Source organism: Pleurodeles waltl, chromosome 9 (genome assembly GCF_031143425.1).
Source record: "Pleurodeles waltl isolate 20211129_DDA chromosome 9, aPleWal1.hap1.20221129, whole genome shotgun sequence".
Classification (NCBI taxonomy): Eukaryota; Metazoa; Chordata; class Amphibia; order Caudata; family Salamandridae; genus Pleurodeles; species Pleurodeles waltl.
The window spans coordinates 1,081,942,155-1,081,965,844 of record NC_090448.1 but is presented as its reverse complement, the minus strand read 5'-3'; the positions used below and the strand labels follow the sequence as shown (position 1 = coordinate 1,081,965,844).

The 23,690-nt window shown below is 44.0% G+C and overlaps 1 protein-coding gene across 1 annotated transcript in view; it reads left to right on the top strand.

Moving 5' to 3' along the window:
- DNAL1 (dynein axonemal light chain 1) overlaps window positions 1-12,922 on the top strand; it is a 194,192-nt gene extending 181,270 nt beyond the window's left edge. The window contains exon 8 of the mRNA XM_069208749.1: window positions 10,594-12,922. Within this exon, the coding sequence (XP_069064850.1) occupies window positions 10,594-10,640 (47 nt within the window). The 3' untranslated portion in view covers window positions 10,641-12,922. The remainder of the gene's footprint in view (window positions 1-10,593) is intronic.
- Window positions 12,923-23,690: the final 10,768 nt, after the last annotated feature.

The following is a 23,690-nucleotide window of genomic DNA, read 5'->3' as shown; positions in this document are numbered from 1 at the left end:
CGGACACTTGGGTTCTCAGTGTTGTGGGAAAAGGCTACACCCTTCCCTTTCGGGAGTTTCCGCCCCTCATCCCGCCCCGCCCTTCGTATTGTTCACAAGAACACCTCCTGTTGCTAGAACAGGAGGTGGAAGTCCTCCTTTTAAAGGGCGCGGTGGAGTTGGTCCCGGAGCAGGAAAGGGGTCAAGGAGTTTACTCAAGGTATTTCCTGATTCCCAAGAAGGATGGTCGTTTGAGACCAATTCTGGACCTGAGGATCTTGAATTGGTTCCTCAAGCAGGAAAAGTTCAAGATGCTGACCCTAGCACAGGTGCTTTTGGCGTTGAACATGGAAGACTGGATGGTGTCTGTCGACTTGCAGGATGCTTACTTTCATATCCCGATACTCAAGTCACACAGGAAGTATCTCCGGTTTGTGGTGGGATCGCAACACTACCAGTTTGCGGTCCTTCCGTTTGGTCTTACTTCAGCACCTCGAGTCTTCACGAAGGTGATGTCGGTGGTTGCGGCAGAGCTCAGAAGGAAGGGGATAGCAGTATTCCCTTACTTGGACGATTGGTTGATCAAAGCCAAGTCCCCGGAGCTTGTGTTGCGTCATCTGCAGTCAACAACCCAGTTGTTGTTCGACCTGGGCTTTTCGGTGAACGAGCCCAAATCTCACCTGGAGCCCTCTCAGCGCCTCCTGTTCATAGGGGCAGTACTGGATACGACATTGGGTCGGGCCTTTCCTCCGCCTCAGCGGATTCAAGATATTCAGGATTTGGTTCCAATGTTTCGAAATGGAGCGGTAGTTCCAGTCCTCAAGGTCCTTCGTCTGCTCGGTCTTTTTGCCTCCTGCATTCTGTTGGTCACGCATGCTCGCTGGCACATGAGGGCTCTTCAGTGGTGCCTCCGAAGGCAGTGGTCTCAACACAGAGGGGATCTAGAGGGTACTGTCAAGATCTCCAGAGATGCTGCTGTGGATTTGAAGTGGTGGATTGCAAGCAACAATCTTTCACAAGGAAAGCCGTTCCAGCAGTCGCCACCAGTGGCCACAGTCATAACGGATGCTTCCACTCTAGGGTGGGGAGCTCATCTGGGGGATCTGGAGATCAAAGGTCTTTGGTCTCCAGAGGAACAGATTTTTCACATCAATCTGTTAGAGTTACGGGCTGTACGTCTGGCTCTCAAGGCCTTCCTCCCTTCCCTTCGTGGTCAGTCGGTACAGGTCCTAACGGACAATACTACCACGATGTGGTACATAAACAAGCAGGGAGGAGTGGGGTCGTACCTTCTCTGCAGAGAAGCTCTTCGACTATGGTCCTGGGCAAAGGACCATCGGATTTGCTTGATAGCAAACCATCTGGCCGGAGTCTTGAACGTGCGTGCGGACAGTCTCAGTCGCCACTTCTCGGCAGACCACGAGTGGCGTCTCCATCCAGATCAAGTCCGTTTAATCTTCCAGAAGTGGGGGTTTCCTCGGGTAGATCTGTTCGCCACTCGAGAGAACGCGCATTGTCCGTTGTTCTGCAGCCTTCAGTATCCGATGCAGGAAGCGTTGGGGGACGCGTTTCAAATGACCTGGTGCGGCCAGTTGCTTTACGCGTTTCCTCCCATACCCTTGATTCCTCGAGTATTGAGGAAGATTCGCCAAGACCGGGCTCTAGTAATCTTAATAGCTCCGGATTGGCCAAGGAGGGTGTGGTACTCCGACCTTCTCCAACTCTCAACGTGCCCGCCGCTCCGTCTCCCTTTCAGGGCAGACCTCCTCTCGCAGTCGCAGGGGCAGGTTCTACACCCCAACCTCCAGAGTCTGCACCTACATGCCTGGAGATTGAACGGGGCAACCTGAGTTCCTTCTCTCTCCCGCCTGAGGTAGTGGATGTTATATTAGCGGCCAGGCGACACTCCACTAAATCTATCTACGCTAATAGGTGGTCTAAATTTGTTGCGTGGTGTGGAGAGAGGCAGATTGATCCTTTACATGCTCATCTATCGGACGTTTTGTCTTTTGCGCTATCTCTGGCGCAGAAAGGTTGTGCAGTGGCTACCATTAAAGGTTATTTATCGGCCTTGTCAGCCTTCATATGTCTTCCAGACCAACCATCTTTATTTAAATCCCCTATTGTTATCAGATTCTTGAAAGGTCTTCTAAATCAATATCCTCCAAAGCCATTCGTTATGCCGCAATGGGATTTGTCCTTAGTCCTGACTTTCCTTATGGGGTCCCCTTTTGAACCTATGCATTCTTGCCCCTTGAGGTATTTGGTTTTAAAAACAGTCTTCCTGATAGCTATAACATCAGCAAGGAGAGTGAGTGAGTTGCAGGCCTTATCAGTAAAACCCCCTTATACAACTTTTTATGGGGATAAGGTGGTGTTGAGGACCAAGGCTGCTTTCCTCCCGAAGGTTGTTTCACCCTTCCATTTGGCTCAGGCAATTACTTTGTCCACGTTCTATCCTCCGCCTCATCCTTCCAAAGAGGAAGAAAGACTGCACCGTCTGGACCCAAAGAGAGCGTTGAGCTTCTTTATCGATAGAACAAAGGATTTCAGGCTGGAGGATCAGCTGTTTATTGGATACGTGGGCAAGAGGAGAGGAAAGGCAGTCCACAAGAGAACACTATCCAGGTGGGTTGTTCTTTGCATTAAAATATGTTACTCTTTGGCAAAGAAGGATCCTCCTGAGGGCATTAGAGCTCATTCCACCAGAGCTAAGTCGGCCACTTCGGCCTTAGCCAGAGGTGTTCCTGTGGTCGACATCTGCAAGGCCGCAACTTGGTCGTCCCTTCACACTTTTGCAAAACATTACTGTTTAGATTCTGAGGTTAGAAGGGACGGCCATTTTGCACGGTCAGTGCTGCAGGATTTCTTGGTTTGACCATTTAGGCACCCACCGCCGGGCGTGGTACTGCTTTGGGACTCTATTCATGAGGTGAGGAATCCACAGGTAGTTGTATCCATCAGAAGAACGAGTTACTTACCTTCGGTAACGACTTTTCTGGTGGATACATTAGCTACCTGTGGATTCCTCACGGTCCCACCCGCCTCCCCGTTGCCTTTATGGTCTTGCCAAGTAATCCTTGAGTGCGCTCCTCTTGGTCTTTGAGGGTGCAATAGATGTATATATATAATATATTTATATATATATAGGTATATGTGTATATATCTTTATGTATATACTTGGTGTGTGTATATATTTTTAAAAGAGAGAGTTTTATATATATATATATGTACATAAAAAGATTTACAGTTATTCATACAATGTGGTGTATTTTTACAATATAATGGATGTTGCTTTGTTCTTTCATTGCATTGCCTGGTTGTTCTCATGCACGTAAAAAATGATTGGTACTGACGTCCGCACGTCGTCGAGGACCTCTTATTGCCTGTATGACGTCAGACGGCGTCGCGTGCGAGACAGTGACGTCCTCGTCGACGTGCAGAGACTAGTAAGAAGATTTCCGTCGAATGCTGGCGCCATGGGAGTATTCATGAGGTGAGGAATCCACAGGTAGCTAATGTATCCACCAGAAAAGTCGTTACCGAAGGTAAGTAACTCGTTCTTCTGCCCCCTTGGGGGCAGATTGGCTTATTTTTATGAGGCCAATCTGCCCCCCAAGGGGGACCGAAACCACTAGACACCAGGGAGTTTGTTTTTTTTCTTCGTGAATTTCACGCAAGGGGAGCGACCCCTATATTGTATTTAGACCATTCCTTCCCCCCCCCCCCCTCCTTGGGGGCAGATCGGCCGATTTTTAGGTCAATCTGCCCCCAAGGGGGGCAGAAACAACTAGGCACCAGGTTTATTTATTTTTTTTTGGCGCTAGTGGAGCGACCCCGTAGGCAAATTTATTTTAGGCCATTTCTGCCACCCCTTGGGGCAGATCGGCCTATTGATATTAGGCCGATCTGCCCCCAGGGGGGACAGAAACCTCTAGGTGCCAGGGCCCTTTTTTTTTTTCTTTTTTTTTTTTATAGAGATGGGGGAGTGACCCATTAGGCAGGGGTCGCTCCCCTGTGGGGCAAATTGTATTTAGACCATTTCTGCCCTGATCGGCCAATTTTTGTTAGGCCAATCTGCCCCCATGGGGGCAGAAACCAGTTAGGCACCAGGGGTTGGTGTGTGTGTATGCGTGTGTTTTCTTTAGGGAGGCAGCCCCTTGGGTAAGGGTCACTCCCCATGGGAGCACATTACTGTTGGCCATATCTGCCCCCCATTGGGGGCAGATGGGCCTATTTTTGGAAGGTCCATCTGCCCCAAGTGGGGGGCAGAAAGCCCACCAGAGGCCAGGGAAGTTTTTTTCCAAAAATAAGAGGGTGGGGGTATGGCCATACCCCCACCCCAAATAAATGGGGCCGAAGTTGTTCTGCCCACTAGTGGGCAGATGGGGCAATTACACCTGATCCACACCCCGGGGGGGCAGAAAGTCTACTAGATACCAGGGAATTAAAAAAAAAAACTAAAAAAAATTGCGGTGGTGGCTACCAACCAGTATGGGCCTGGTTACGCCCCCACCTCAACTGAAGGGGATAACAGTCTTTCAGCTCTCCCCCACACTCTACAACATCTTATCCCACAGCAAGCAAGAAGGCATTTGATTATTTTGGGTTTTAGTTTTACATTTGGGCCATGAGAACTTGGCTTACACTCAAAATCGTCCCACTTGGAATGGTGAGGGCTGCACTTTATGGACTTTGGGACGCTGCCATGTAGAAAAATCCACAAGACCTAGACACATCTGAAAACTAAACATCTGGGTGATTCCAGACTGGTGTGTTTCACATTCACCCAGCACCATTTTTGTACCCACAATCCCCTGCAAACCTCCAACTTTGCTGGAAATCCCACATTTTTACCACGTTTTTGTGATGGAACCTTCCGGAATCTGCAGAAATCCACAAGTTTCCTACCACCCAGCATTGCCTCATCTATACCGATAAAAATTCTGCTGCACTTGTCAGCCTAAAATTTTTTTTTTGCAAACTGCCTTTTTGGACCCCCTTTGTTCCCCCTCAATATCTACATGTTTTTGGCTCTTCCCTTTCACAAGCACTTGGCCCACCTACACAAATGAGGTATCATTTTTACCGGGAGACTGAGGGGAACATTGGGTGGTATGACATGTGTCCCAGTGCGGTGATCCCACACAGAAATGTGGGGAAAATTTGATTTTTTTTTTTTTAGCTAAATTTGAGGTTTGCTGAGGATTCTGGGTAAGAAAACATTGGGGGATCCACGCAAGTCACACCTCACTGGACTCCCTCGGGTGTCTAGTTTTCAGAACTGTCTGGGTTTGGTAGGTTTCCCTAGAAGGCTGCTGAGCCCAGGACCAAATACGCAGGCGCCCCCCTGCAAAAACAGGTAGTTTTGTATTTGATAATTTTGATGTGTCCACGTTGTGTTTTGGGGCATTTCCTGTCGCGGGCGATAGGCCTACCCACACAAGTGAGGTATCATTTTTATCAGGAGACTTGGGGTAATGCTGGGTGGAAGGAAATTTGTGGCTCCTCTCAGATTCCAGAACTTTTTGTCACCAAAATGTGAGGAAAACGTGTTTTTTTTTTTTTTAGCCAAATTTTGAGGTTTGCAAAGGATTCTGGGTAACAGAAGCTGGTCAGAGCCCCACACGTCACCCCATCTTGGATTCCCCTAGGTCTCTAGTTTTAAAAAATTCACAGGTTTGGTAGGATTCCCTAGGTGCCGGCTGAGCTCGAGGCCAAAATCTACAGGTAGGCACTTTGCAAAAAATAACCTCTGTTTTCTGTCAAAAAATGGGATGTGTCCATGTTGTGTTTTGGGGCATTTCCTGTCGCGGGCGCTAGGCCTACCCACACAAGTGAGATATCATTTCTATCGGGAGACTTGGTGGAACATAGAATAGCAAAACAAGTGTTATTGCCCCTTGTCTTTCTCTACATTTTCTCCTTCCAAATATAAGAGAGTGTGTAAAAAAGACGTCTATTTGAGAAATGCCCTGTAATTCGCATGCTAGTATGGGCACCCTGGCATTCAGAGATGTGCAAATAACCACTGCTCCTCAACACCTTATCTTGTGCCCATTTTGGAAATACAAAGGTTTTCTTGATAGCTATTTTTCACTCTTTATATTTCAGCAAATTAATTGCTAATCACCCGGTGTAGAATAAAAACCCACTGCAGGGTGCAGCTCATTTATTGGCTCTGGGTACCTAGGGTTCTTGATGAACCTACAAGCCCTATATATCCCCGCAACCAGAAGAGCCCAGCAGACGTAACGGTATATTGCTTTCAAAAATCTGACATTGCAGGAAAAAGTTAGAGTAAAACATATAGAAGAATTGCTGTTTGTTTCACCTCAATTTCAATATTTTTATTTTCCAGTTGTTATTTTCTATATGAAACCCTTTAGGATCTACACAAATTACCCCTTGCTAAATTCAGAATTTTGTCTACTTTTCAGAAATGTTTAGGTTTCTGGGATCCAGCATTGGTTTCACACCCATTTCTGTCACTGACTGGAAGGAGGCTGAAAGCACAAAAAATCATAAAAATGGGGTATGTCCCAGTAAAATGCCAAAATTGTGTTAAAAAAATTTCTGATTCAAGTCTGCCTGTTCCTGAAAGCTGGGAAGCTGGTGATTTTAGCACCGCAAACCCTTTGTTGATGCCATTTTCAGGGGGAAAACCACACGCCTTCTTCTGCAGCCCCTTTTTCCAATTATTTTGAAAAAAAATAATTTTTCACTGTATTTTGGCTAATTTCTTGGCCTCCTTCATGGTAACCCACAAAGTCTGGGTACCTCTTGAATCCTTAGGATGTTGGGGAAAAAAAGGACGCAAATTTGGTGTGGGTAGCTTATGTGGACAAAAAGTTATGAGGGCCTAAGCGAGAACTATTCCAAATAGGCAAAAAAGAGGCCTGGCACAGGAGGGGGAAAAGGCCTGGCAACGAAGTGGTTAATGGATCAGTTACTGCAAGTTTCCCAGTCATGAATTTGACCAAATTACTTCCTTTAGCCGATATTGATGTTGTTATAGCCAGTGTGGGTGCAGGCGGCCAGTTGCTGCATTACTTGGGTGTCAATGTTGTGAGATTAATGTTTGTATGAGATTTTATCATTTTACCCAATTTATATGCATGGTATTGTAAATTGCGGTTGAGGCTTGACACAGACTTTATCAACTGAGAAGTCGCTCTGTGCAAGTTCAGATTTTGAGTTTTACAGCATAGTGGTGGATGGTGTCAAAAGCCTTTCTTTCTGCACAATAGTAGTTTTAACTGGACAAGCTTCATTTGGAATGTTTTTTTTTTTCTGGCAGCCTAGTTAAATTATGCCACTGCTGCACAGCAGAAGTTTGGCTATCTTCAACGAGGTGTTCTAGGATTAGGAACAGGACTAGTTCAGTTAGTGTTGTTGCAGAGAGTACACTTCGGTGCTAGCAACTTCTTTCCAGTTGATGTGACGACACTAAAACTAAGAAAAGAAAAAATCTCAGTGAGCCATTTCAGAAGCATTGAGATATCTGCAATCAGCAACCTTGTGATAAAACTTAATTGAGGATTGTGCATTCTGTTGCCAGGGCTTACAGAACTCTCACCAAAACTTTAAAGATGGTCGCTGATGTTCACAGTTGTAATCTTGATGCTTCATGGTGCAAGTTGTGCTCAAAGGTGATTACGAACTAGCATACTCCTCAAACAGATTTTCTCATTGTCTCATAAAAAAGAACAAAGGCCATTAAACTATATCTTACTCTTGGAAATTCTTAGCCCCTCTGGTTTGTTTCATGGTATCAAATACGTGGCCATTGTAGTACAGAGTAGAACTGTCTCATAACCTCCTGATCTTGTGCTATTCTGTTTGAGCCTGTAGTATCATCTTTTGCTCGGTAGATACCCTAGCCCCCTTTCCTTTGACATTGCACAAAGGTCTGAGTAACTCCTGCATTTCAGCCTAAAAGTTTTCATTCACCAAGTTAGGTATAACTTGTATAGCTCTCATCAATGCCCATTTTCTGGTTTATGTCTGTCATGTTTTCTGCCAAACATCTGTTGAAAGTTTCTGCTTCCCATGCAGAGGATTTCAGGTTAGTCACCTTATGTATCATAGTGCCAGTACACAATTCGTTCTTATTGTGAGATCTGTTAACTGCCAGAGCTCTTCAATAGTTCTAACCGCTGCTGGAATGTTCTCCGTCTCGGTAATGAGGTTTTGGTAAATTGCATTAATGCTACTTAGTAGTGCTTTCACCTACAACTTGAAGTTCCCATCTTCCACCTGCAAGGAGGGGGGGGGAGTTCCCTGATGTCTCTTATGATGAGCACAACTCAGAGTTTGAACAAAATAATCCTGGACATCTTTCTTTCTTCCTTTTTTCTGACATTGAATTTCCCAGAAACCCATTCTAAGAGATCTGTGCTCAAAGAGAGAAAAGACAAGTGTGTGTCCAACAGTTTCAAGCTGATTAGGCGCCAAATTAGGTACCTTTGCATACAAGGATCACCTCAAAAACATGCTAATGGTAGTTTGTTTAATATGGTGAATGCTGTAATGCCAATTGTGGGTCCCGGAGGTTGTAACACCTGCCATAAATCCCACAGGCTGGTTTCTGTGACAGTGATGGCACTGCTTAGCACGGTGGTGGCTGGTGGTGGTAGGATTTGCAAAGGAGTTGCCACCGTTACTGCTAGCCTCTCCTCACTAACACTGTTCATTAGACAGGTTACGGAGTGCACCGGGATCCAGTAGAGCTCCCTTCAAAAACTCTCTACTTGCAAAACTCCTCTGGCTTTCAATGCTCTTATTGCAGGAACCCAGAAATCATATCGAAGATGACCATCTTAGACTGATGTGCAAGGTGCAGTTAGTAGTTATTAGTATTATTTTTTAAATATATTTCTTTTTTTCAAGTGTTTTGGAATCCCCACTCTTGAGTGGAGCTACTTAGTGTTTACAAAATACTCATGATGGAGAGTGTTACAGGTAAGCACATTTTCTTTGTCGACATAACGTTTACCACCAGCTTGTGCTGGTCTGCTAAGACGGAAGATTCATGTGCCAATAGCTGTCATTAGGATATGTTGTGCTATTCAGTGTCCATAATTCTTGATACAGCACTATTCCTGGTGTTGTGTAGTGCTGATTTGGATGTGTCTATCTTTCTTTCACCACGTTCCAACATTAGGTGGCCTCCACTGGCCCACTAGCAGCTGCCAAGTGTGTGTGGTCTACTATCTGAGTTCTCCTCCCTCCCTCACCATTCATCCCATTTAGATATATTACTTTGGTGGTTTGTCAGTCGTAACATGAATGATTGCTGGTAGGGTATGGTGTTGTAAATAAAACTCTTACGAGATGTCAAGGCACTGCTTTCATAACAAAAGACACGGTTAAATGGTTCTCTGTGTAGTCCTGGTGAGAGACTGTACCTTGTTTCATTCAGCTCTGGCTTCTGGTACACACATAACACGTATAAACAATTTTGCATGTAGGTATATATTCTTATAGTCTTTGTCCTTGTGTTTAAAGGAATACAATAGGTTTATTGTCTTGTAAGTTTGGATTTGTGTTCTTCGTGCAACGGGTGATAGCAGCAAGTGCAGTTCTTTAGACTGGGGCACGTTAGGATAGGTGAAATGTATTTTTCTCCTTTTATATTTCTATTAGTTGCATATTACAGCAGACGTTGTAAGAAGGTGGGAGCACATGTTGTGAGGTATGGTTTCTAATAAACTATGTAGCAGTCCAAAGCTTCTCTCAAAGGAGCCAAGTCTAGAGGTTCTCTATAACGGAAAATCACAATTGCTACATTACAATCCCTGAAGAAGTGCCATTGTGCGAAACCTAAGGGCGTACCTTAAGGGGGTGGTGTTTGTAGTGTTACACCCATACCTAATAAATGTATATTCCGATAAATAGTTGGTTACAGGTCCTTTCAGTCTGGTATGGTGAGATGTCTGTCAGATTTCACCTGGACTTTTTGCATACACACATGCAAAAGGCAGACACAATCACTTTCTCTTTGTTTTGTAAATCCTCAAAAATATTGGTTATTTTACCAAATATTGTGTTTTCCCTTAGTACTTCTACCAGTCCTCATTCCTCTCCCTTCCACGGGCCCGTAGACACCTCTCATACACCCTGTTAAACATTATATGCTAGCCTGATTGTCGAAAAATCTGAAACTCACCCACCTAATCCCTCCCCAATTCCCTTACTGACCAAGCTATGCCCCTGGCGAAACCTGTGAGTTGTCAACACCAAATCTCACAGCATTTGCCCTTGTTTTCCTACACATTGTGCTAATAAAGAAAGCTACATGGATTCCCAAGGAATCAACCCATTTGCTTCACAGCTGTTCTGTTGCTAAGTGGCATATCTTGTAGAATCCTTCTTCCCAAGTGTGAAGCTAAAGTGATGGACTTTAGGATACCATACAAAATAATAAGGCTCTGTTGCAAAAATCAGTAGGGCTTCCCTAAAACTTTGCTGTCTACCTCACCTCAGATATGCAGTGAACCTGGAGAGAGCAAGGATCTTCTTAGTGGTGGGGGTCTGCTTTGAATAGGGCATCCCTACAGTATATGAATCATGATTATAATAGACTCTGAACTTCCTTTTTTGTCTTTTCAGGAAATCCAGTAATTAAACAGGAGGAAGAGGAGGGCGAAGGAGAATAATCCTCATCTTTAGGCTGTTTGTTTTAAATTATTTATGTTCAAAATAATAGAAAACTTTTGTATAACAATTTCTTACACTATTACCGAAACTAAGGTTTTTATGATGAACATGCCAACTCCGTTTCATAGAGTGGGATAGATTTGTCAAAGGTCACTACAAAATATATATATATATATATGTATCTCAGACATTTAAATTACGCTGATGTTGAATTCACACATATGAAATATATGAGATGAAAAAGGTTTGAGCACTAAATTATGGTTCAGTGGAATGGAGAGTGGGAGCTAATGTCATGGCTTGTTATTACCTTCTTGTATGATGTTGAAAGTTGAAGTATAATTTAAAAACTTTGGAGAACAGTAACCTACATGTTTCTTGAATAACTTGGCAAAACATAATTTGTATCTAGTACACACATACCGATTTAAACAGTCATGAAGCAAGCTAAGATTTATTTATAGATTATGTTTTCTTTCAAATAGTTTTCCATAAAAGGGGCCTGAAAAAGGAAAACTTCATATGGGAACTAAAATGTAAAAACTGAAAAAAATCAAAAAGCTGGCTTTGTTCGCTTTCCATCTCCTTTACTTACTGTTCATCAAAATCAAGGTGATAGTATGCCATGAATTACCCAACAGTGCATTCCATGGGTCCGATAGTATCTTCTGCCATTCATTATTAATTGAAAACCGTTTTTGTTTGATTCTTTTCTGATCAAGAACGTACAATCCAGCTATTGTGACGACATAATGGTGCCTTATATGTTTGGCTCACTATTGACTATTGCTAAGGTTGCACATCATTTTGAAACTTATTGGTTGTTATCTGTAGAGGAATGAATGAGGCAGTGGCACCTGTATTCTTGGGAAGACACTAGTGCATCTTGAAAAGAACAATAGAAAACACACAAGGTCCTGTATATCTCAATGAGAGGATTAAGCCAGGGTGATTCCTGCGATCTAGCAATGCCGGCTTAATTGCGGTTCCCCATTTTAAAAGGCAACACAGAGGAAGCTCCTCCTGTACTGTCAAAGCGGCCGGTATATGGAATCAGTTGCCTGAACAGTTGAGGTACATCAAAGAGTAAGTAAAATTTAAGAAAGAGCTGAAAACATTCCTATTAAAGCTTCAGGGATGACATGACTCCAGTGGTTCTCTGCTTCTTTCTGTTTTTAGTGCCTAATGTGCCGGCACTCCCTTTTGAGTAGCCGTGAAAAATATTTGATTCATTCAAGGTTAAAAACAAAATTGGGAACCATCAACATCACCTACCATGCCATAGGCTTGTCTCGGAGTGATTTACAAGGGTTCAATCCAAGTGCTCTTGAGAATTTGAGCAGAAAGACATGGAAATACTACATGAGACCTGGTAAGCTTGAGGATAATACAAACGGGGTGGAGATAGTGGAATAAAGGTTTGATTTTTGTCTCTGATCGTAAGAGTCGCCCCGCTAAGCCAGGCAGAATGCAATAGTGTTTAGAAGGGGACCATGATCTTGTAGTAGGGCTGTATGAAAAACATATTAGTAATTATTTTCTTGTAGGTATTAATATGTGTAAATCTCATATGGATTATAAATCTAAAACAACCATTGCAGCATGTCTGTGCATTCTTGATAATTCAGTGCAGACTTCTGTGGGACTGGACCCACTGAGGATGCGTCAATGTTTCAACTGACTTACCATGGTCTGTAATCATATGTGCTCCTTACTGTGTTATAGGTCATACTGACAAGGAATAGGGACTCGCGTGTAATGCTATATACATCGATAACAGTATAATTGGTTAAACTAAGGACACGACAGATAGCTGTTCACTACAAGGGTACTACATAACAGATACTAAAGGGAACGCTGCTTCTGAAGTGTTTGTTAATAGGAACGTGCTGTCGGCTGCCGAAATATAAGCTAAAACCTCTGATCAAATGCTAAAAGTGACATAATATCTCGAGGTCCTTTTGAAAGCCGGGCTGTCATTGCGTTTTTATTTAAATATTTGGTTGTTTAACACTCTTCGTCGAGATAAGACTGTATACACTTTGTTTATAATTGAGGCATTTTACCGAGTTGAGCATTTACATACAAAAGTGTACATTTTAGGATTAAATGAAATCGTGCAACTAACCGTGCATAATAGGAGCACAAAAATGCAATACTTTGGCCTTTTTCAGACAAGACCTCAGTATTTTGTTTGCAAGTCCGTTTTTGTTTTTTACCATTTTATTTTTGTAGAGAAAATACTGCTTACAGTCATTAAAGAGTATACGGCTGCTCTCGGCTTCAGTTTGTACTTCTGTCCAGGGTTGCCTAAACAGTTTGTTTCTGGGAAAGGTATGTCAGTTGTGAAATGTTTATTTTTGCCTCGCAGTACTATTCAGCCTCCATTCACTTCACATTCTCCACACCCCATCTATAATTCTGGAGGCATAACTGGGAAGTAAAGAACCATCAAAGATGCACGTGTTCATGTAAAAAAACTGTTACACAACGGAAACTCATAGAAACACCAGACTTTCCTCAGCCATCCCAAGAAAGTGGGCTGTTCACTATTACTGTCTTGCTACTACCGTCAGTCTAGCAGCCACATTCGGGTCACTGTTGTTAAGTACTTTTTGTGCATTTTCATTTTATTGGACATATTTAAAACTCAAACCTAGTCCTTCATAGTGGCAAAGCACAGTACAGCTTGTCAAGGTACAAAACTCTAACAAAGAATGTTCTCAACTATCTGAGACGCTCTTCATCAACCTGAAAAGTCTCCCCACCTTCTGGAGTTCCAGATTGTGTTTTCTGTCCAGCAGTGTCGCAGGTCAGTGGTACACACAAAAGGTAGCAGATCTGGGCAATATATATGACCAAGGTCTTGTAATAAGCCCATTCGTTTAACTGTGTGGGGAGCAGAGGGGTTCCTAGGCCAGACAAAGGATACTGGTCCACGATTGTCGTGGTTGTGGTCATTAGCCACTGGTGTCTTGCTTTGCTCTGCAGATTGGGTCGAGTACATCCTTCTGAACTTCCCTCTTAGTCCGAGGCTTCTCAGGGAGATAGTGTGGGGGCCAAGAGCTCAGAACTCAAGTCAAGCAATGGACACAGTCATGTATTCCCCATCCGGTTCGTATCTGTAGTTAAAATAGAAAGTAGTTTAATCTCACAGCAAAATGAAATACTACATAATCAGCAGTGACGGAAAAGAGGTTGGAATGGTGAAAGCATATGAGTGAAGGTACATAAGGGATGTTTTTGGTTTGTAATCGCACAAGTTCATCTGATGGAGGGTCTCTTAGATTTTCTCTGCTCTCTGATGGTTCTTTTGTACTAAACAAGAAATAATACGCATGCCACTCTCTGCTCTTACATCAGCCTAAAACCACATAGTTTTTAAATTACATGGATTTTGCATGAATTGTAATTTTCTGAAGATGGTAAAAATTAGTGAGCACATCTACCCTCCCAAGACCTTGGATTCAGTTCTGGACTAAACCCTGGAGCACCATAAACCTCCCCCCCCCGCCCCCCCCAACACTGACGTGCATTATTCGGCACAAAGTAGTATTTGTGCAGAACCCACTGCCCAAAAAACATTGATACACGCCTTTCAGATCATGTTTTCAAAACTTGTTGGTTTTCATATAACATCCAAAATAATTTACTCTTCACCTCCTACTCTAAAATCTTGCAACAGTCATAAAAATAAAGGCTTTTTTGTTATACTTAAATTGCGTGCAGTGAATTCTGCCTACTTTATATACTGTAGGAATAGAAATCAATGAAAAGCCTGCTAATACACCCACATGGCCTTTACATTTCAAGCTGCCATTTCATTACAGTTTGGAAAACAAACACATCACTTTGAAAGAATTCATTTGATCAGCTGGCCCACTTAAAGATTAACAGCCAACTGGAAATTCTGTTTCTTCCTGGCAAGAAAACTGTTGTAGCCTCTGTGCAGCTCAACCTGAAATGTGCACGTCTGCATTGTCGCAGAAAACAAAAAAACCTCTTTGTTTGAATGTTGTCATCAGGTTAACATAATTCTTACTCATCCGCGCTTCCACATGACACTTCTTTTTAAGACTTTTATTTAGAACTGAATGTTAAAACATTTAAATCCGCAAGTTTAAGCAAACAACATTTTCAAATCCAATACACGGCAACGCATCACTTCTTAATCCAGACTTTTTATGTTAGTGAATGCGAATGTGGATGTGTGAATGAGAGAACGTATGTTAATTTTTAATTGTAAAATTAAGCAGACAAAACAAAGGCCCGAGTGCTGTATTTTCCTTGACTTATATTCCAGCAATGAAAATCGTTTGAAAGGTACTGCCTGTGCTCCGGAAGTATGTTATATAGACTCATATGTGTTGGGATTGTAACTGGGTCTTTTTAAATAGGGATGGGGGCATTTACAGGACTTATTTCAAACAATTATGTTGAAACCTTCCAAATGAATCTCCCTCTGCAAGATGTGCATTTCAAGTCTAAATGTAAAAAGGCACAATGAGCTTTTCGTGTCGTTTTCGCCATGTTTTGTTTCACAATTACCTCTCCTTATAAACAAGGGTCTTGGTCAGCCTTGGATCACTAAGCCCATTCCATTCAGCCCAGTATAGAAAGACTCGGGGACAGACTCTCTCTTCTACCTCTAGGCCTCTCCTCACTCCAACTGCAACTCTCTCTCTCTCTCTCTCTCATATATATATATATATATGTGCATTGCCCTTTTAATATACTAAATTAGGTATCTCTTCGCCCACATGGGGTGTTGGATTGCAAACATGCCCTATGTGGGTACATCAAGGTGTTTTTGTTGTTTCTAAAGTGCAATGGACTCTTGTACCTCCCTCTCTATAACCGTGGAAAGGAATTTCCTATTCAGCAACTTTACATACAATATTTTGCAGGATGCAAAGCCTAGTTAGATGGAGAGCAAACTCCGTGTGTGGAAGCTTCCATTCTTTTACATCCTGGTGAAGGAGGTCTGAGGGTTAATACTTTTTGGCCATTAATTATCATGTACTTTTCTGCAAGTAAAGGTTAAAATGCACATGCATGCATTTTCTCCCTGCACTAAGCAAGCTAACTTTTTGGACTGAAAAACACTCTTTCCTTTATACATATACATTGCAGGTTACATAAATACCTATTCATTTATAACATAGAGTTCTCAAACCTAAAAAAAAACATGTTAATTTAATTTCTCCCGATTTTACGCATTTAATCTGAAAACTATTGCGAATTTCTTGTAGTCTGGTTTCAGTTAATCCTACAACCCTAGGGCCTTGCTGCACCTTATTTAAGTGAAAAACAAAGGTGTTAAAACAAATGTGATGATCTATAGAGGTGAAAGGCACTGAGCTCCAACAGAATCATGGTTGTGACTCGGACATCCACAACATTTCTCAGCTGGCCTAAAACTGCCAGTGCCACGGTTTCTGCCCCATCACTGGCTGAAAACTGGCTGCATACAGTGTACGATGTTAGATTCCAGCGGTTTGGCCAATAGACCAAGCAGGGATACTGGGCTGAAGTTAGGCCATCGAGCGGTAGGGCGGGTTTCTTTAGCAGGAGCTGAAATATGCATTTTTCAGTTGTGCTCGAATCTGCGAGTAGTCAGTGTTTTAACGTGGATAATCTTATTAGTAGAATACATTGGCAAGCATGAAGGTTTAGTGGTTTTTGAGTTTTTCCATTGAGTGAAGGGCTACCACTGAAAAATTCTCCTTTGGAATAACTCATCCAGTGATATTTTTGTAGGGAGATATTGGAGGCCATTAAGATGCTATCTAATTGTTTTTTATTTCTTAAAAATAAGAACTGTCCTTTTTTTAATACCCGGGTTCGTGAAAGGTCAGCAAACTTCCATTCGCTATTGGTCTCACCAGCAGCTCATAGATGTTTGGACAATATTCTTCCCCAGTCTTGCCCATCTTGCGCCCCCCCCCCCCCCCCCCCCCCAATAGTGAGTGCATATACTGAAAGGCTGCTGCGAGTTGATACAGTTTCATATTTGTAAGAGACCACCCCCCTTTTTCCCGAGGTAGGGACATGAACTTACTCGCCCTTCTGCATTTACCATATGCCCATATAAATCTCGTTACTAGTCGATCCATCTCCGCAAACTGGGAATTCATGAAGCTCAATAGAATAGTGTGAAAGATGTACAACAGTTTAGGAAGGAGGATCATTTTAACCATATTACATCTTCCCATTATGGTCATATGTAGATTATTCCATCTGTTCATATCTTGCTTAGCTTTTACTAATATCAGGTGTAGATTCAAATTAACATTCTCTTCTACCCTTGGGGTAATATCGATGCCAAGGTATACTGCGTGATAGACCCTCCAATTATCCTGTGTATTCACATGTCTAATCAGCAGCTGAGTTTTTGCTCTGTTTAACAAATAACCAGAGAACATCCCAAATTTATTCGTCACCCCTTCTATTTCTTTCAATCCTACGTCTGGGTTAGAAGTTATGATAGCTATGTCATCTCCATATGCCAAAACTTTTGTTTCCCAGCCAAACCTACGAACTGGCAATATCGTTTTATTCCCTTCTAGCTGTCTAAGCAGGGGATCTATGTAAATAGCGAATAACAATGGGGAGCATGGACACCCCTGTCTGGTGCCCCGCTTCACTTGAATACACTCTGATTGCCCTCCCATCAGCTGTAGTCGCACCCCAGGGGACCTATAAATAGCTTTTATTGCTAAGATAAATTTCTTCCCAAATCCATAAGCTTCCAATACCTGCCACAAATAATTCCAATTTTCCCTATCGAACGCTTTCTCAGCGTCTAACAACACAACAGCCATAGGTTCTTCCGCCACCTCTGTAGCATCGAAAAGCGTAATGATCCTCTGAATGTGTTCGTTAGTATCTCTCCCTGGAATAAACCCATGTTTGGATATTACTAGTTTCTCGATAACCAAGGATAGTCGAGCGGCAAAAAATTTTGCATACATTTTTACATCACTATTTATCAATGTAATTGGCAAATATGAGCCTGGGTTCTGTGGGGTCATCCCTTTCTTCAAGAAAACCACCATATTAGCCATATCCCAAGAAGGCGGGGTTTTGCTACCATTTTGCACTTGAGTAAATAATTCCATCATCAAAGGAAACGAGTGTTTTGAAACTTTTATAAAATTTCTAAAGGAATTGCATCAGGACCAGAGGCTTTCCCCATGGAGAAATTGCTCATTGCCGCTTCTAATTACCAGCTGTCGATATGTCCCTCCAGATTCAAGTAGTCTTCATCTGACAGTTTACTAGCCTCAATGAAACAAAAAAATTCCAACATCTCTACCTCTGTACACGGAGGTGTAGCATCATACAACTCCATATAATACCTCTGGAAGACTTCCCTGATCCCATCTGCGTCTGCTATTACTCATCCTTGTTGATCCCTGATTTCTCTTATAACCCCAGTTGCTGTTTTATGGCGTGCTCTCACCGCCAACAAGTGCCTGGACCTCTCTCCGTATTCATACCCATCAGTACGCTTAGACAAACATTTTTCCGCTATTCTTTTTTTTCAGTAGCCTCATTTATTGCTGCTTTTACAATAGCAATCAGCTCCTGAATGCTGTTTGTGTCTTCCCCTCTTTCTATAGCTATAATCAAATCAAATCAAATCAAATCAAATCATTAACATTTATAAAGCGCGCTACTCACCCGTGCGGGTCTCAAGGCGATAATCAGCTCCCTTTCTACAGCTCTAAGCTTCATGTGTGTACCCTTCATTGAAGCCTGGGCAATGTTCTGTCTCTTGAGGCTAAAACTTAAGTTTTCCCCCCTGAATTCCTGCCTTTTTAAGGTGTCCCAGACCATTTCCAACAGGGTGGTCCCCTGATTAATCTCCAAAAATTCAGTTATCCACTTCCTCATATGGACACAGTATTCGGGAACCTTAAGAAGCCCTCTTTCGAAAGTCCACCTCCTGACCTTATGCTCAAGGCCATCTAGCTCTAAGTCCAATACTAGTGGATTATGGTCCGACATAAACCGTGGATACAATTCCATCCCAGCTCGCACTAGCAAATCAGAAGATGTCAAAAGAAAAAATCTAGCCGAGCCAACTTCGCGTGAGGGGCCGAATAATAAGTATACCCAGGATCTGGTTCGCACAGCTTTACCCAGGTGTCCACTAACCCTAACTCCTTCTGCAACCCTACCATGGCATTATATATCTGTGGTTTACGACCCTGATATCCCTTAGATGTAGTAGCTAATAGATCCCGCAATCCGTCCCAGGATCCATTAAAATTGAAATCCCCACAAAGAATATAAGGGGGAGCCATCCTGCTAACTCCAGTGCCAGAAAATTCATTACAGCAGGATCATCTGTTACTGCACCATATATAGAGCATAAGGTAAAGCATCCTTTTCCATAGTGACATTCTGCTATCGCCCATCTTCCATTCTTATCTGCCCTCTGTCTTACATATTTGAATCTATTGCTCCAATCCAATATTGCCACCCCTTTAGTCTTAACACCTTGTTCTGAACAGACAACCACTCTCATACCCAGTGAGCCTAAGATTCCCCTATTATTGTATTCCACATGGGTCTCTTGTAAGCAGTATATGTCAGCCCTGAGGATTTTTAACTCTTCTTCAATTCTTTGCCTTTTTCGGGAATAATTTAATCCACAAATATTAATTGATGCTTGTAAAGAAATGGCTCCCTGTTGCAGTTACCCCCCACTTTTTGCCTGATACTGATGCTGACTTGACTGAGAAGAGTGCTGGGACCCTGCTAACCAGGCCCCAGCCCCAGTGTTCCTTCACCTAAAATGTACCATTGTATCCACAATTGGCACACCCTGGCATTCAGATAAGTCCCTTGTAACTGGTACTTCTAGTACCAAGGGCCCTGATGCCAAGGAAGGTCTCTAAGGGCTGCAGCATGTCTTATGCCACCCTAGAGACCCCTCACTCAGCACAGACACACTGCTTACAAGCCTGTGTGTGCTAGTGAGAACAAAATGAGTAAGTCGACATGGCACTCCCCTCAGGGTGCCATGCCAGCCTCTCACTGCCTATGCAGTATAGGTAAGACACCCCTCTAGCAGGCCTTACAGCCCTAAGGCAGGGTGCACTATACCATAGGTGAGGGTACCAGTGCATGAGCACTGTGCCCCTACAGTGTCTAAACAAAACCTTAGACATTGTAAAGTGCAGGGTAGCCATAAGAGTATATGGTCTGGGAGTCTGTTTTACACGAACTCCACAGCACCATAATGGCTACACTGAAAACTGGGAAGTTTGGTATCAAACTTCTCAGCACAATAAATGCACACTGATGCCAGTGTACATTTTATTGCAAAACACACCCCAGAGGGCACCTTAGAGGTGCCCCCTGAAACTTAACCGACTGTCTGTGTAGGCTGACTAGTTCCAGCAGCCTGCCACACCAGAGACATGTTGCTGGCCCCATGGGGAGAGTGCCTTTGTCACTCTGAGGCCAGTAACAAAGCCTGCACTGGGTGGAGATGCTAACACCTCCCCCAGGCAGGAGCTGTGACACCTGGCGGTGAGCCTCAAAGGCTCACCCCTTTGTCACAGCCCAGCAGGGCACTCCAGCTTAATGGAGTTGCCCGCCCCCTCCGGCCACGGCCCCCACTTTTGGCGGCAAGGCTGGAGGGAACAAAGAAAGCAACAAGGAGGAGTCACTGGCCAGTCAGGACAGCCCCTAAGGTGTCCTGAGCTGAGGTGACTCTAACTTTTAGAAATCCTCCATCTTGCAGATGGAGGATTCCCCCAATAGGGTTAGGATTGTGACCCCCTCCCCTTGGGAGGAGGCACAAAGAGGGTGTACCCACCCTCAGGGCTAGTAGCCATTGGCTACTAACCCCCCAGACCTAAACACGCCCTTAAATTTAGTATTTAAGGGCTACCCTGAACCCTAGAAAATTAGATTCCTGCAACTACAAGAAGAAGGACTGCCTAGCTGAAAACCCCTGCAGAGGAAGACCAGAAGACGACAACTGCCTTGACTCCAGAAACTCACCGGCCTGTCTCCTGCCTTCCAAAGATCCTGCTCCAGCGACGCCTTCCAAAGGGACCAGCGACCTCCACATCCTCTGAGGACTGCCCCTGCTTCGAAAAGACAAGAAACTCCCGAGGACAGCGGACCTGCTCCAAGAAAGGCTGCAACTTTGTTTCCAGCAGCCTTGAAAGAACCCTGCAAGCTCCCCGCAAGAAGCGTGAGACTTGCATCACTGCACCCGGCGACCCCGACTCGGCTGGTGGAGATCCAACACCTCAGGAGGGACCCCAGGACTACTCTGATACTGTGAGTACCAAAACCTGTCCCCCCTGAGCCCCCACAGCGCCGCCTGCAGAGGGAATCCCGAGGCTTCCCCTGACCGCGACTCTTTGAATCCAAAGTCCCGACGCCTGGGAGAGACCCTGCACCCGCAGCCCCCAGGACCTGAAGGACCGGACTTTCACTGGAGAAGTGACCCCCAGGAGTCCCTCTCCCTTGCCCAAGTGGAGGTTTCCCCGAGGAACCCCCCCCTTGCCTGTCTGCAGCGCTGAAGAGATCCCGAGATCTCTCATAGACTAACATTGCGAACCCGACGCCTGTTTCTACACTGCACCCGGCCGCCCCCGCGCTGCTGAGGGTGAAATTTCTGTGTGGGCTTGTGTCCCCCCCGGTGCCCTACAAAACCCCCCTGGTCTGCCCTCCGAAGACGTGGGTACTTACCTGCAAGCAGACCGGAACCGGGGCACCCCCTTCTCTCCATTCTAGCCTATGTGTTTTGGGCACCACTTTGAACTCTGCACCTGACCGGCCCTGAGCTGCTGGTGTGGTGACTTTGGGGTTGCTCTGAACCCCCAACGGTGGGCTACCTTGGACCAAGAACTGAACCCTGTAAGTGTCTTACTTACCTGGTAAAACTAACAAAAACTTACCTCCCCCAGGAACTGTGAAAATTGCACTGTGTCCACTTTTAAAACAGCTATTTGTCAATAACTCGAAAAGTATACATGCAATTTTTATGATTTGAAGTTCCTAAAGTACTTACCTGCAATACCTTTCGAATGAGATATTACATGTAGAATTTGAACCTGTGGTTCTTAAAATAAACTAAGAAAAGATATTTTTCTATACAAAAACCTATTGGCTGGATTTGTCTCTGAGTGTGTGTACCTCATTTATTGTCTATGTGTATGTACAACAAATGCTTAACACTACTCCTTGGATAAGCCTACTGCTCGACCACACTACCACAAAATAGAGCATTAGTATTATCTATTGTTACCACTATTTTACCTCTAAGGGGAACCCTTGGACTCTGTGCATGCTATTCCTTACTTTGAAATAGCACATACAGAGCCAACTTCCTACAATGCTATTCGAAACCTAGTCATTTTTTTCCCTCTTTTCTTTCCCCCAAACCTCCTTTCAAACACTTCTCTAACTACTTGAATCATACCTCGGGTATCTTTCTTCTCTCTTTCGGCTCCATTAATCTTACAAATCACATTATCTCTTTCTTTTCTGCTTTTCTTCTTCAAACCCCCCTCCCCAGCCCCCACCTGACCACCCCACCCCCTCCCCGAGAGATCTGGTTGAGACCTCCCCCTCCCATCTGACCACCCCTCCACCCTGCTGAGCAATCAGACCACCGCTGGCCTGAATGTGGGTGTCGCGTAGTTGTGTGCCGCCCGCCTGCCCTCGGACTACCATATTCAGGTTTCACATATCTGCCCCTAAAATTACATCACTGAGAAATCTATCCCTCATTTCTTTCCATCTTTAAGCCCCAGTAAATACTTTTTTGCCTGAACTTCTGATGTGAACACTCTTCCTTTACCATTCACCACTGTTTTTAGATGAGGGGGCCAACAGATAGGCCTCTCCTCCCTTGTCCTGGAATGGTTTGATCAACTGTTGAAGCCGCTATCTTCACTCCACAGTTGTATGACAGAAATCTAGCCGAGTAAAGAAAGTTACCCCTTCTACACTACGTGGGGCATTTGGACGAGCTTTAGCAAATATGGCCTGTCGTAGTAAGTAATTTCCAAAAAAGACTAAGATGGCCCTAGGATATTTGGATTCTGCTAAGTGCCCCCTTCTCTCGACGGACTCCTGTGAACCCGCTGAACCTCAGTTTCCCAATCCCAATCCCAATTGGCGAGCTCAGGAAAGGGCCCCCATAGAAGCTTGATCATATAGGTCCGAATATCGCTCCCTTCCACCCCTTCATTGATACCAAGTTATTTCTTCTCTGCTGATTCTTGTGGTTGTCCAGCTTCCACTTTAAATCAGTCAATTGTCCGTCCTGTGCTACACACTGTTCTCTTAGGGCCTCGACGTCCGCTTCAACCGCTGTTGTCCTCTCCTCCATTGTGTTTAACTTGGCTTCAATTTCAGCACATGACTTCGTCACTTTACAAACCGTCCCTTGAAGCCGCTTTGTAGCAACCCTGCACGGCGATTCTCTATCCTAGTCTCTGTTTGGAATTCCTTGATTGAACTATATATTGACTGCAACATCTCTGACTCGATACTAGCAGTGCATGTGTTACTTGCAAAGTCCCGTGCATTCCATTCAATGCTGTTGTTGGTCACCTGCTGACCATTTGCAATGGGTACATCTGTTAGTCTGATACCGGAGTAATCCCATTTAAGTGTCTTGCTACCGCTAAATGTTGAGGGCTCCGTGCCCTCGCCAGGGCCAAACCACACTTTTTCACACTTGCGATGTCGCTGCTGCTGTCGCACTGTAGGCTCATTACTTGACGATATGCTTCCTAGGATATACCGCTGCCAGATTCGCTCAGATTATGCTCACTACTGGTAAGATCAGACTCCTCTGTTAAGGAGTAAAATTTGTCACCACCATCTTTAGCCCAATCTGAGGGTTTTATATTCTTTCCAGTTTCCTTGTCTCGTATCACCAAATTTGACTCCACATAGTTCAAGGCTTCCATATTTAGTGTAATGGTTATTTCGCCCTTATCGCAGATCGCCTGCCCCCAGCTGAGATCTCAGACCACTGTTTTTGGTGACCATTTTCGCTGATA